We start from the raw sequence: 14,137 nt of genomic DNA on the forward strand, positions 1-14,137 counted from the left end.
GAACTTTCCAAGTGGAGGAAGTAGCAAGACTGAAGCCAGAGGCCGATCGTGTCCCTGGAGAGGGGAAGGGAGTGAGCAGAGCGGCGACCAGAGACAGCCACGTGGAGTATTGCCGGTCATGCCTAGACCCTGGGGGTCTGTGCTGTGCGTGGCGGGAGCCACTGGAGAGAACAGACTAGGAGTCCCATGATTGCAGCTTCTGGAGAGAGAACAGACTGGAAGGGGTGGCTTGACTGGGGCAGTGGGGAGAGCAGCAGCTGGGGGCCACGTGGGGAGTGGGTGGGATGGAGCCTGCTGTGGGGGCAGCAGGTGTAACTTACAGCCATGAGATTAGATGAAGTGACTCAAAGGCGGAGTTTAATTAGAAGAGGGCCCAGAGTCTTGAGTTCTAGCCACAGTGTTTCTTTGATAAAGACCTAATGTGGGCTGGGCGTGGTGACTCACACCTGTAATCCCAGCACTTTGGAAGGCAGAAGTGGGTTGATTACCTGGGGTCAGGAATTTGAAACGAGCCTGGCCAACATGGTGAAACCCCACCCCAACTAAAAGTACAAAAATTAGCTGGGCATGGTGGCGGGCGCCTGTAATCCCAGCTACTCGGGAGGCGGAAGCGGGAGAATTGCTTGAATCTGGGAGGCGGAGGTGCAGTGAGCCGAGATCGCACCATTGCACTCCAGCCTGGGCAACAGAGTCTCCCCGCGACCCCTGCCTCGCCAAAAAGAAAGACCTAATGTAGACCTTCCAGTCTTGGCGTCTGTGAGTGAGAGTGTGGAGCTGAGCTCATAGCTGGTCAGTTTTGACGTCCTGAGTCTTTAGTGTGACTCAGGGGCCCGGGGAACCACAGGCTGCTCCTTCCCTCCCGCCCTGGCCTACTCCTCCGTCTCTGGTGTTGTCACTGCCCACGAGGCCCCTGCTCTGAGCCCTGCCCACCCTTCCAGCCCCATCTCCTCCCTACCACGCTTCCAGCCATGTAGCCGCCTTCCAGTTCCACACTCGCCCAGTCTCCTCCCCGCCTTACACCCTTTCTCCCTACGCTCCTCTCTACCTGGGTTTGCCACCTTCACCCTTCACCCCCTCCCCACACCTGAGCAGGCCCCCTCTCCTGGGTGCCATCTGCCTTGGTTCTCTGTTGACTTGTTGATTATCTGTCCTCCTCCGACCTGGTGGAACCCTGCTGTCACTGCTGTCGCCGCTTTCCGACTGTGCTTGGCACATGGCGAGCCCTCAGGGTGCTGTAGGAAGAAGGGAGGTGACAGAGGGCTTCAGGCTTGTCTCCTCTCCTTCCTGTCAGAGGACCCATGGCAGGGAGGCAGCAGGGCCAGGGCTGGAGTGCCCTGCCAGGGCAGCAGGGTGGAGCTCACCAGAGGGGGAGTGACGCCTGCACCCACTGGGGGAGAGGGTCCCGGGAGTGCCACAGCCCCGAGGCAGGTGTTTGCTTGATGGACCCGTGCAAGAGGAAGGGAGTAGCAGTGCAGCTGGGGTGAGGAAGGGAGGCATTCGTGCTTGGAGGTAGGGAGCAGGCACAGCCCAGTGAGGGCCAAGTCAGGGACAGACGGAGGCTTTTATTCAGGTGAGGGGGAAGCCGTGGAGCAGAACGACATGACCTGACAGCGCTTTAGATGTAATCACTGGCTGCTGGGTGGAGAGCGGCTCCAAGGGCTCGCAGTGGGACGGGGAGCCCAGCCGGGAGGCCGCTGCACCTGCCAGGGTGAGAGGGCAGGGTGGCCGCTGAGAGTGGCTGCATTCGGGACAGGTGTGGTCGTGTCTAGAGTGGAGGCAGTGCCACCTTGAAGCAGCCACAGGAGGCCTGATGTCACAGAAAGGTGGAGGGCTGAGATCTAGAACCTCGGCTTCTCTGGGGGAGGGTTTTTCAGGGAAGGCGGTGTTTGAGCTGTAATCTTGTCCAGTCTCATTTTAGAGAACAGTGCTTCTGAAGAGCTGCCATTCTGATGTCAAAAAGAGCGATTAAAACGTTGAACCATTGTGTCTCATCCTCAGGTGATGATTGGAACTGCTCTTAACACAAGCGAGATGAAGAAACTGGTCACCCACATGGGGGACATGGACCACCCCTGGAACTGTCCCCATGGAAGGCCGACCATGAGACACATTGCCAACCTGGGTGTCATTGCGCAGAACTCACAGTAGTCGCTGTATGGAATCATTGGTTTTATTGCAGATTTTTATGTTTTGAAAGATAGGGTCTTCACTAACCTTTTTTGTTTTCAAATGAACCTGCTACTTAAAAAAAAATACACGTCAGACCCATTTAAAAGTGATCTTCAGAACCTTTTCAAACCCGATGGAGCGCTACTTGCAAAATTTTTTTTTTCTGTTTGCATGCACTCGTGTGTGTGTGTGTCCAGGCAGGAACATATTTTATAAAAATAAGAACACTTGAGCCGGGCGTGGTGGCTCATGCCTGTGAACCCAGCACTTTGGGAGGCTGAGGCAGGCAGATCACCTGAGGTCGGGAGTTCAAGACCAGCCTGACCAACATGGAGAAACCCCACCTCTACTAAAAATGCAAAATTAGCCAGGTGTGGTGGTGCATGTTGTGTAATCCCAGCTACTCAGGAGGCTGAGGCAGGAGAATCGCTTGAACCAGGGAGATGAAGGTTGTAGTGAGCCAAGATCGCGCCATTGTACTCCACCCTGGGGGATAGAACAAGACTCCGTCTCAAAACAAAACAAAACAAAATAAACCACTGTGGAAGTCATTCAGCCCTCTGCTCTGGCTGGACATAGTTTAGTCTATAACTTTCAACCCTTAATAATTAAATTCATCTTTAATTTCATAATTTTAAAATTAGCGTCCTTTTGGGTTAGTGATTCTCAGTCCTGATTCCCATTAAATTTTTAAACAAGGGGGATTCTCTGCCCGGCTGGAAGAAAATGACTGGATGGGACAGGGGTCACTATTTTTCAACATTCCTCTGTGCGGCCAAGGTAGCAAAGTGCTGTCCTCGCAGGGGAACAAAAAGAGTTTGATTTTCCCATAATTTGATGCTGTGATTTGGTTTCCTCAGGGTGTGAACTGTAGAACATTCCAGTTACTGGCCTTGAGTGGTTCTGGGAATATAAGAATCCCTGTCTGTCTTTTCAAGTTGTTTTCATGGAGCCTTGTCCTGTTTGAACTGGGCTGAAAATGGAAGTAAAGATGTCCTCTTGGGGGCCCAGTGAGGACGGATGTGACTCCCCCTGCTGCCCCACCCCTTCCCCAGACTGGGCTTCAAGGAAGAGAGGGCTCCCCTTCCTGCTCCAGAATCCCGTGGAGGGAGGAGGCAGCACGGTAGTAACTGTGCCGTCGTGTCTGGCACTGTGCTGGCGTCTGCAGAATCCCACTTACGAACTCTGCAGACTGGCAGCTGTGGCAGGATAACAGCCCCCAAGACAGCTGTGTCCTCATCCCCAGAACCTGTGACCAGGCCGCCTCACATGGCAGAAGGGACTCGGCAGGTGTGATTGAGTGAAGAGTTTTTTTTTTTTTTTTGAAGTTTCGCTCCTGTTGCCCAGGCTTGAGTACAATAGCGTGATCTCGGCTCACTGCAGCCTGTGCCTCCCAGGTTCAAGTGATTCTCCCATCTCAGCCTCCAGAGTAGCTGGGATTACAGGTGCCCACAATGACAGGCGGCTAATTTTTGTATTTTTAGTAGAGACAGGGTTTCACCATGTTGCATGCTGGCCAGGCTGGTCTCGAACTCCTGACCTCAGGTGATCCGCCTGCCCCGGCCTCCCAACGTGCTGAGATTACAGGTGTGAGCCATATTTCCTGGCCGAGTTAAGGATCTTGCAGTAGAGAGATTCTCCTGGATTGTCTGGGTGGGCCCAGTCCATTGGGTGAGTCCTTCAAAGGTGGAGACCTTTCCCTGCTGGCCAGAGAGAGGCGGCCTTGCTGGTTTTGGAGATGGAAGGAGGTACCACTAGTCAAGGATTGCAAGCAGCCTCTGGAACAGGGATTCCAGCACTCCGGCCACAGACCAGTAGTGGTCCATGGCCTGTTAGGAACCAGGCTGCACAGCAGGTTAGGGGCGGGAAAGCCAGCAAAACTTCATCTGTATTTAGATCCACTCCCCATGGCTGCTGTGACCACCTGAGCGCCACCTCCTGTCATATCAGCGGTGGACATTAGATTCTCATAGGAGCACAAACCCTGTTGGGAACTGCATACATGAGGGATGTAGGTTGCACACTCCTTAAGAGAATCTGGTGCCTGATGGTCTGTCACTGTCTCCCGTCACCCCCAGATGGGACCGTCTAGTTGCAGGAAAACAAGCTCAGGCTCCCACTGAGTCTATGATGGTGAGTTGCAGAATTATTTAATTATATGTTACAATGTAATAATAATAGAAATAAAGTGCACAAATCATCCTGAAATCATCCCCTACCCCCATCCGTGGAAAAATTGTCTTCTGTGAAACCGGTCTCTGGTGCCAAAAAGGTTGGGGACCACTTCTGGAAAAGCTGGAAAAGGCAAGGAAACGGACGCTTCCCCGGAACCTCGGGAAGAAACCAGCACTGTGGGCCTAATTTACAGACTGTAGAATAATAAATTTGTGTTGCTTCAAGCCACTAAATTTGTGGTAATTTGTTTACAGCAGCAATGGGAAAACTAATGCCTGCGTTATTCCTATTGTATGATGAAGCAGTTAGCAGAGCTGGGAAACCCCTGGCCTGCTGCCTCCAGCGCCCAGCCTTTCCCCCGGCCTTCAGGACCAGCAAGGGCGGGACACAGACTTGGCACTGGCGCGCGGCCCCTTTAAGAGCACAGGCCAGGCCAGGCGGCGTACGCGGTTGCCTGGAGACCAGAGCGGGATCTGGGACGCGGAGAGCCTTGCAACACCTCGCCCGAGCCGGGCGAGGTCTCTGGGCTCCTGGAGTGAGGTGAGCGCCCCAGGCCGCGGTCATGCGTAGCCGGTACAGCGGTGGCAACCGGGTCCTGCTCCTTCCCGGCCGGACTGACGCGGCCTCCCAGGACCCGAGCACGTGCGTGATGGGCGAGGAGGGCCTAGACCGGGACGACCAGTGCAGGGAGCCCATTCTTCCCGCCTCACCGCAGACACATGAGAGAGATGGCCTTTCCTTAAGCCCAGGAGAACAGAGGAAACATTAGGAAACACGCACTGAGAAACGAAATTGGCTTGATTTGTAGTTCACTTATTTGTAGGTCACTGACAGAGGACCGAAAAGCTCCTAGTAAAGGCCCCTCTAAATTTAGAGGTGAGAGCAGCTTGGGCTAGGTGACCCAGGGGCGGCTTTGCTGAGACAGTGGTCGGGGGTGCGAAGGAGCAAGGTAGTGTTTGAAGGAAGAGAGAAAGCTTGGCTGGGCGCGGTGGCTCACGCCTGTAATCCCAGCACTTATGGGAGACCGAGGCAGGAGGATCACCTGAGGTTAGGAGTTCGAGATTAGCCTGGCCAACATGGTGAAACCCGTCTCTACTGAAAATACAAAAATTAGCCGGGAGTGGTGGCGGGCGCCTGTAATCCCAGCTACTTGGGAGGCTGAGGCAGGAGAATAACTTGAACCTGGGAGGCGGAGGTGGCAGTGAGCTGAGATCGCACCACTGCACTCCAGCCTGGGTGACAGAGCGAGACTCTGTCTCAATAAATAAATAATGGAGGAAGAGAGAAGGTTGGAGGTGGGTTCAGCTGGAGGGTGGGGTGGCCAGAGGATGGCATCCAGGAAGAAGAGGGCAAGAAGGGCCCACTGCACCAGTCGGGCCTACGAAAAGGGACCAGACCTGGCCTTCACCACATGGCTCACTATGCATCCTGCCTGATGGACCAGGGTGCTTTTGGTGGGGCCAGATTAGGAAAGTCGTGAACTATGGCTTTGAAACCCTGCACCGCAGCTCATATGCCAGACAAGCAAAGATATGCGCTGGAAACGGAGCTCGAGCAACGACGCGCTGGAAATACAGCTCAAGCAATGATGAGCTGGAAAGGCAACTCCAGCACACCGTTCCTTGCTTGTCTCGCATATGAGAGGCGCTCAATCGATGGCAATGCTAGAGGGAGTAGGAAACCAATGATTTCAAGTTTGAAAACAGGAAAGGGATGAGATAATCACTCAATTTATTGACTTTGCTCTGTATCCTGTACTTAGGGATTTTTTTGTGTGTCATCGATTTAATTCTTATGATACAAGGTACTGTTATTTCTATTTGTGAGGCAGAGGAGATTAAGCAACTTGCTTTAGAACACAGCACTTGACCAAGCTCAGTGGCTCATGCCTGCAATCCTAGCACTTTGGGAGAAGGTGGGAAGATTGCTTGAGGCCAGGAGTTCGAAACCAGCCTAGGCAAAATGTAGTAAGACTCCCGTCTCAAAAAAAAAAGAAAGAAAAGAAAGAAGGAAGGAAGGAAGGAAGGAAGGAAGGAAGGAAGGAAGGAAGGAAGGAAAGAAAAAGAAAGAAAGAAAGAAAGAAAGAAAAGAAAGAAAGAAAGAAAGAAAGAAAGAAAGAAAGAAAGAAAGAAAGAAAGAAAGAAACTGGCGGGGTGCAGTGGCTCAAGCTTGTAATCCCAGCACTTTGGGAGGCCAAGGTGGGGAGATCACAAAGTTGGGAGTTCGAGACCAGCCTGACCAACGCAGTGAAACCCCATCTCTACTAAAAATAAAATTAGCTGAGTGTCGTGGCAGGTGCATGTAATCCCAGCTACTAGGAGGCTGAAGCAGGAGAATCACTTGAACCAAGGAGGTGGAGGTTGCAGTGAGCTGAGATCCTGCCACTGCACTCCAGCCTGGATGACAGGGCTAGACTCTGTCTGAAAAAAAAAAAAAAAAAAACCCAAACACAGAACTGGGCCAGGCGCCCACGCCCGGTGCTTCACACCTGTAATGCCAGCACTTTGGGAGGCTAAGGCAGGCGGATCACCAGGTCAGGAAATCGAGACCATCCTGGCTAACACGGTGAAACCCTGTCTCTACTAAAAATACGAATAAAATTAGCGGGGCGTGGTGGTGGGTGCCTGTAGTCCCAGCTACTCAGAAGGCTGAGGCAGGAGAATGGCGTGAACCCAGGAGGCGGAGGTTGCAGTGAGCCGAGATTGCGCCACTGCACTCCAGCCTGTGCAAAAAACCACAGAACTGGTAATGGACAATGCAGGACCCTGAATCCAGCTCTTGCACACTTTACAATGCTGACCTATAAGGAACAGGGCTTTTTTTTTTTTTTTTTTTTGGAGACAGAGTCTCACTCTGTCGCCCAAGCTGGAGTGCAGTGGCGTGATCTCAGCTCACTGCAACCTCCGCCTCCTGGTTCAAGCGATTCTCCTGCCTCAGCCTCCTGAGTAGCTGGGATTACAGGCATGTGCCACTATGCCTGGCTAATTTTTTGTATTTTTAGTAGAGACAGGGTTTCACCGTGTTAGCCAGGGTGGTCTTGATCTCCTGACATCGTGATCTGCCCACCTCGGCCTCCCAAAGTGCTGGGATTACAGGCATGAGCCACCACCCGGCGGGAGAGGGGCTTTTAAAGTGTGAATTGGCTGCATGCAAGACCTGAGAGGTTAAGTAGCCTTTTTCATGTGTAGGGATACCTTTCAAGAAACCATGCTAGACAATGGTTCCAACTTAAATAATTTTTAGGGCCAGGTGCAGTGGCTCACACCTATAATCCCAGCACTTTGGGAGGCTGAGACAGGCGGATTGCTTGAGCTCAGGAGTTCCAGACCAGCCGGGGCAACATAGCAAGACCCAGTCTCTACAAAAAATTAGCCAGGTGTGGTGATGCATGCCTGTGGTCCCAGCTACTTGAGAGGCTGAGGTGGAAGGATCGCCTGAGCCTGGGAGGTTGAAGCTGCAGTGAGCCGTGATTGTGCCACTGCACTCCAACCTGGGTGACAGAGTGAGACTCTGTCTCAAAAATAAAAAAATTTTGGGAACAACCAATGCTGTGTTGAGGTTGTATATTTATAAACTGATGGTACTTGATACTTGTAATTATTATGATTTTTGAGACAGAGTCTTGCTCTGTTAGACTGGAGTGCAGTGGTGTGATCTCCCGACCTCCCAGGCTCAAGCAGTCCTCCCACCTAAGCTTCCCTAGTCGCTGGGACTACAGGCCTGTGCCACCACGCCTGGCTCATTTATTTGTATTTTTGTAGAGAGGGGGCGTCTCACTACGTTGCCTAGGCTGATCTTGACCTCCTGGACTCACATGATCCTCCCGCCTCAGCCTCCCCAAAGTGCTGAGATTGCAGGTGTGAGCCGCCACACCCGGCCCTGGTAACTAATTTTTCAGACTTTGGCAGGAGAATGATAATGACATTGTGTTGTAAAACTAAAATTTTAACTGCAAATGAAAACCCCGAGTGTTTGGAGATGTAATTTTTATTTTTCAGATAAAACTCATCAGTGCTTTGAAACAAGCAGCTCTGAACCAAAGGAATCATTTGATTCAAGTAACCATTGGATCTTCCCAAGGCAATGGTGAAAGAAAAGAAAAAAGCAGACAAAAGAGGGGAGAAGTCAGCCCCCTCTCCCTCATCTCTCTCTGATAATCTAGACTTTTCCAAACAAGATGGCAACACTACTAGGCAAGAGATGTCCCCAGCTGGTGTCCCATTGCTGGGAATGCAGCTTAACGAAGCGAAACCGAAAAAGGACCCCCGAAACGTTCAGCAGAATGAAGATGCCACCCAATACGAAGAGTCTATTCTGACCAAACTCATCGTGGAAAGGTGATTTTAATGGGGGCGCCATAGGGTACAACACTGCCAGTCAGGCAGTTTATTTTATTTCGAGACGGAGTTTCACTCTGTCGTTCAGGCTGGAGTGCAGTGGTGCGATCTTGGCTCACTGCAACCTCCGTCTCCCGTGTTCAAGCAATTCTCCTGCCTCAGCCTCCTGAGTAGCTGAGATTACAGGCGCCCACCACCACACCCAGCTAATTTTTGTACTTTTAGTAGAGACGGGGTTTTACCATGTTGGCCAGGCTGGTCTCGAACTCCTGACCTCAGGTAAGCCACCTGCCTCAGCCTCCCAAAGTGCTGGGATTACAGACATAATCTGTGCCTAGCCTGAAGGTAATTTTATGTATTTAAAAAAATTATTGGGCCGGGCGCGATGGCTCAAGCCTGTAATCCCAGCACTTTGGGAGGCTGAGACGGGCAGATCATGAGGTCAGGAGATCGAGACCATCCTGGCTAACACGGTGAAACCCCATCTCTACTAAAAAATACAAAAAAACTAGCCGGGTGTGTTGGCGGGCACCTGTAGTCCCAGCTACTTGGGAGGCTGAGGTAGGAGAATGGCGTAAACCTGGGAGGCGGAGCTTGCAGTGAGCTGAGATCCGACCACTGCACTCCAGCCTGGGCGACAGAGTGAGCGAGACTCTGTCTCAAAAAAAAAAAAAAAAATTATTGTATTTTAGATTTAGGGGGTTACATGTGCAGGTTACAAGGGCATGTTGTGTGATGCTGAGATTTGGGCTTCCAGTAAGCCCATCACTCAAGTGGCAAACGTAGAGCCCCATGGCATATATATATAGAGAGAGTTTATTGTGGTGAAACATATATAACAAAATGTACTATCTTAATTATTTTAAGTGTACAATTCACTGGCATTAAGTACATTCACAGTATTGTATGACCATCTATTAAAAAGTAACTCCAGGCCAGGTCCAGTCGTTCAAGCTTGTAATCCAAGCACTTTGGGAGGCTGAGGTGGGTGGATCACTTGAGGTCAGGAGTTTGAGACCAGCCTGGCCAACATGGTGAAACTGCCTCTCTACTGAAAACACAATAATTACCTGGGCATGGTGACATGCGCTTATAATCCCAGCTAGTCAGGAGACGGGAGAATCACTTGAACCTGGGAGGCGGAGGTTGCAGTGAGCCAAGATACCTGGGAGGCGGAGGTTGCAGTGAGCCGTGATCACGCCACTGTACTCCAGCCTGAATGACAGAGTGAAACTCCGACTCAAAATAAAACCCAAAAAAACAAAACAAAACAAAAAACCCCAAACTCCTTCATTCCTCATCCCACCTTCAAACCTGTGGTGGCCTATTCCACTTTCTAGCTATGTGTGTGTATATATATGTATATATATTTTTTTCGACTTCATTCTTCCCATTACGTAGTTATATATTTTAACCCACTGTCACTTGGGTGTATTCACATTGTTCATTACCTTGAATTACCTTTATTTCTCTGTAGCTATGAAGGGGAGAAAGTTCGTGGGCTGTACGAGGGAAAAGGCTTCGCAGTCTTTCAAGGCGGTTGTACCTATCGTGTGAGTTGCGCATTTGAGAACCTGCAGGAGGGGGAGGAAGGTGTGGGGTGATGGTCGGAGATTTGCAAATCTTCAGTAAAATCCACTGATGCTTCAAAAGAAATTGGAAGCTCTTCATGCTGATTTTATTCTGAACCCTGATTGCCTGTTTAAGGTAAAAATAATGCTCAGTATAATACAAGTTATTTTAGAATTGTTTCTTTTCCTGATTATTTTATTTCATTATTTCTTGAGACAGGGTCTCACTGTCACCCAAGCTGGAGTGCAGTGGCACAGTCATAGCTCATTGTGGCCTTGACCTCCCGGAGTCAAACGATCCTCCCTCCTCAGCCTCTTGAATACCTGGGACTACAGGCGTGTGCTACCACGCCTGGCTAATTAATTAATTTTTTTTTTTTTTTTTTGGTAGAGACAAGGACTTGCTGTGTTGCCAGGGCTGGTCTTGAACTCCTGGGCACAAGTGATCCTCCTGCCTCAGACTCCTAAAGTGCTGGGATTGCAGGTGTGAGCCCCCGCACCCAGTTGAGAACACATTTTTGTAGCTGAGGTCATCCTTAGGTCATGAAGATGAGGACCTCTTAGTTCCTTTTTAGAGAAGGATGGATCCCAGCGTGGAGCCAGCTCAAAGTAGGACTCAGTAGGACGCAGCTGCTGCTGAGTGCGCAGACAAGCATCTTCACACACGGGAAACTGGGATAAGGCAGCTGTGGGAGATCATCATCAGCTGCCGGCCAGATGCGGTGGCTCCTGCATATAATCCCAGCACTTTGGGAAGCCAAGGTGGGCGCGTTGCTCGAGCTCAGGATTTCAAGACCAGCCTGGCCAACACGGTGAAATCCCGTCTCTACAAAAAATATAAAAACTAGCTGGGCATGGTGGTGGATGCCTGTAGTCCCAGCTGAAGTGGGAGGATTGCTGGAGCCTGTGAGGTCGAGGCTGCAGTGAGCTATGATCACACCACTGCACTCCAGCCTGGATGACAGAACCAGACCCCATCTCAAATATATATATATATATATATATACACACATATATATGTCAGCTGCATTCTAAGCATTTGTCGTTGCTTTGTTTTGAAGGGTATGTTTTCAGAAGGACTCATGCATGGACAAGGGACTTATATTTGGGCCGATGGATTAAAATACGAGGTGAGGCATATAACCAGTTATAGTTCTAAACTGTGATTGTTGGATGGAACAATCAGTTTCCCACAATTGAACAGCCTGTTTTCGTGGATGTAATTCAGCATATGGGTTAAGAAAAATTCACAGAACCAGAGGATCTAGTAACTCAGGACTGCACCGGACCCAGGAGGAATTGTTACTGGTTTCATTTGTGTGTTCTAGGGGTAGTCCATGCCTTCTCAGTACAGAGAGCACACAAACATGTATGCAGCTTGTCCTACTTTTTTTTTTTTGGAGACAGGGTCTTGCTCTGTTGCCCAGGCTGGAGTACAGTGGTGCAATCATGACTCACGGCAGCCTGGACCTTTTGTAGCCTGTCTTGCTTTTCACAAACACACACAGTTTATTACACACTCTCTTTGGCACATTTACTTAGTTAGTCTGACATGGGGTCTTGCTCTGTCACCCAGGCTGAAGTGCTGTGGTGACATCATGACTCACGGCAGCCTCAAACTCCCAGGCTCAAGCGATCCTCTCGGCTCAGCCTGCTGAGTAGCTGAGACTACAGGTGTTCTCCACGGCGCCTGGCTAATTTATTTTTACTTTTTTTTTTCTTTGTAGAGACAGGGTCTTGCTGTGTTGCCCAGGCTGCTCTCGAACTCCTGGGTTTAAGCGATCCTCCCACCTCGGCCTCCCAAAGTGTTGGGGATTATAGGCGTGAGCCACCGCACCTGGCCTGCACCTTTAATTTTGAGATGAAACCATATCCATGGATGCAGATCTTTTTTTACTGGCTGCGTGTATTCCACTGTGTGGCTTTCATTTCACCTGTCTTGCGGGGTTGAGGAGAATGTGTATTTTTAAACTGATTGCAAGGACCAAATTGTTCTCCCGGGGATTGTACCAGGCTCAATTCCCACCCATAAAGTGAGTGAGCGCCTGAAATGCTATTCTAAAATTCCCAAATGCAGAGTTGCTAACAGATGGTGTTTATAAATGGTAATGATGACATTTAAAACACATGCGCGTAATGCACTTATTCAAGTAACACCCAGGCAATGATGGAAACGGAGTCAAGTTTGGGCCGGGAAGCCAACTGCAGCTGGGCGGTGAGAGGAGCAGGGAGAGAGAGGGAGGGACTGACCCTCAGTGGCGGGGCGAGGAGGATCTCCAAGTTCCAGGGGAGCCTGAGGATTGGGCCCCCACCTTGGATTCATGCCAGCTCCCTTCCCATGCGACAACGACTGACATGCAAGGTTTCTGGTCCTTATTTTATTCTATTTTATTTTATTTTATTTTTGAGACAGTCTTGCTCTGCCGCCCAGGCTGGAGTGCAGTGGCGGGTTCTCGGCTCACTGCAACCTCCACCTCCTGGGTTCAAGCAATTCTCCTGCCAGAGTAGCTGGGATTACAGACACGCGCCACCACGCCGGGGTAATTTTTGTATTTTTAGTAGAGACGGGGTTTCGCCATGTTGGCCAGGCTGGTCTCAAACCCCTGACTTCAGGTGATCTGCCCACCTCAGCCTCCCAAAGTGCAGGGATGACAGGTGTGAGCCACCGCACCGGGCCCATTTCTGGTCTTTAAATGGCAGTTTACCAAGAACCCCCCTGTGCCTCATTGTCGCGGGGAAACTCTCGGCAGGTGGGGAGGTCATTTTTGCAGGCACAGATCCCCACTCCAGCCCAGTTGGGGGCTTCTGGGCAGGACTCGGGGGTCTCCTAGAAGCATCCTCAGAGAGAGGCCGGCTGGCCTCATGGGTCCTGGCTAGTGATCAGGCCAGGCTGTGCTGTCCTCTTTTCTCTGCCGACTTGGCTGCCTCCAGGGAGTTCAGGTTCCTGGAAGAGGATCCGACGCTGCTGGGTGGTGTGCAGCGTGTGCCTGCTGCCCACTCAGACGTCCTGGGCAGAGCGGGTTCCCTAGCAGGTGCCCCTGGGGCAGGCTGTTGACTGACTTGTTTACAGAATATTTTGATGACCTGTGGCAGAAAGAGGGATTTCCTGACCGGGCACGGTAGCTCATGCGTGTAATCCCAACACTTTGGGAGACCGAGGCAGGCAGATCACCTGAGGTCAGGAGTTTGAGACCAGCCTGGCCAATATGGCGAAACCCCGTCTCTACTAAAACTACAAAAATGTGCTGGGCGTGGTGGTGGGCACCTGTAATCCCAGCTACTCGGGAGGCTGAGGTAGGAGAATTGCTTAAACCTGGGAAGCAGAGGTTGCAGTGAGCCGAGACTGCATCATCGAACTCAGCCTGGGCAACAAGAGCAATACTACTTCTTGGGGGGGGAAAAAAAAAAGGAAAAAGAAAGAGGGACTTCCCCAGTCATCACTAAGCCTGGACGGAACAGTGAATTCACTTCCTTCGAGCGGGTTCTTTTTTTTTTTTTTTTTTCCATTAGACACAGGATCTTGCTGTGTCGCCCAGGCTGGAATGCAGTGATCATAGTTCACTGCAGCCTCAACCTCCTGGGCTCAACAGATCCTCTCACCTCAGCACCCCCAAAGTGCTGGGATTATAGGCGTGTACCACTGCACCTTGGTGGCATGCACCTGTAGTCCCAGCTACTTGGGAGGCCAAGGTGGGAGGATCACATGAGGCTGGGAGTTTGAGACCAGACCAGCCTGGGCAACATAGAGAAACCCCATCTCCACAAAATATTTAAAAATTAGTGAGGCTTGTGGCATACACACCTGTAGTCTCAGCTATTTGGGGGGCGTGGTGGGAGGATCACTTGAGCCCGGGAGGTCGAGGCTGCAGTGAGCTGTGATTGTGC

At 50.9% G+C, this 14,137-nt stretch overlaps 1 protein-coding gene across 1 annotated transcript; it reads left to right on the plus strand.

Moving 5' to 3' along the window:
- Positions 1–8,408: 8,408 nt before the first annotated feature.
- On the plus strand, positions 8,409–11,382 carry LOC113222645 (radial spoke head 10 homolog B-like; the record flags this gene model as incomplete). Its single annotated transcript, XM_026452299.1, has 3 exons — positions 8,409–8,681; positions 10,159–10,234; positions 11,314–11,382. Coding segments are annotated over exons 1-3 (399 nt in total), but the record flags the coding sequence as incomplete, so codon positions are not given.
- Positions 11,383–14,137: the final 2,755 nt, after the last annotated feature.

Source organism: Piliocolobus tephrosceles, unplaced genomic scaffold (genome assembly GCF_002776525.5).
Source record: "Piliocolobus tephrosceles isolate RC106 unplaced genomic scaffold, ASM277652v3 unscaffolded_32797, whole genome shotgun sequence".
Lineage (NCBI taxonomy): Eukaryota > Metazoa > Chordata > Mammalia > Primates > Cercopithecidae > Piliocolobus > Piliocolobus tephrosceles.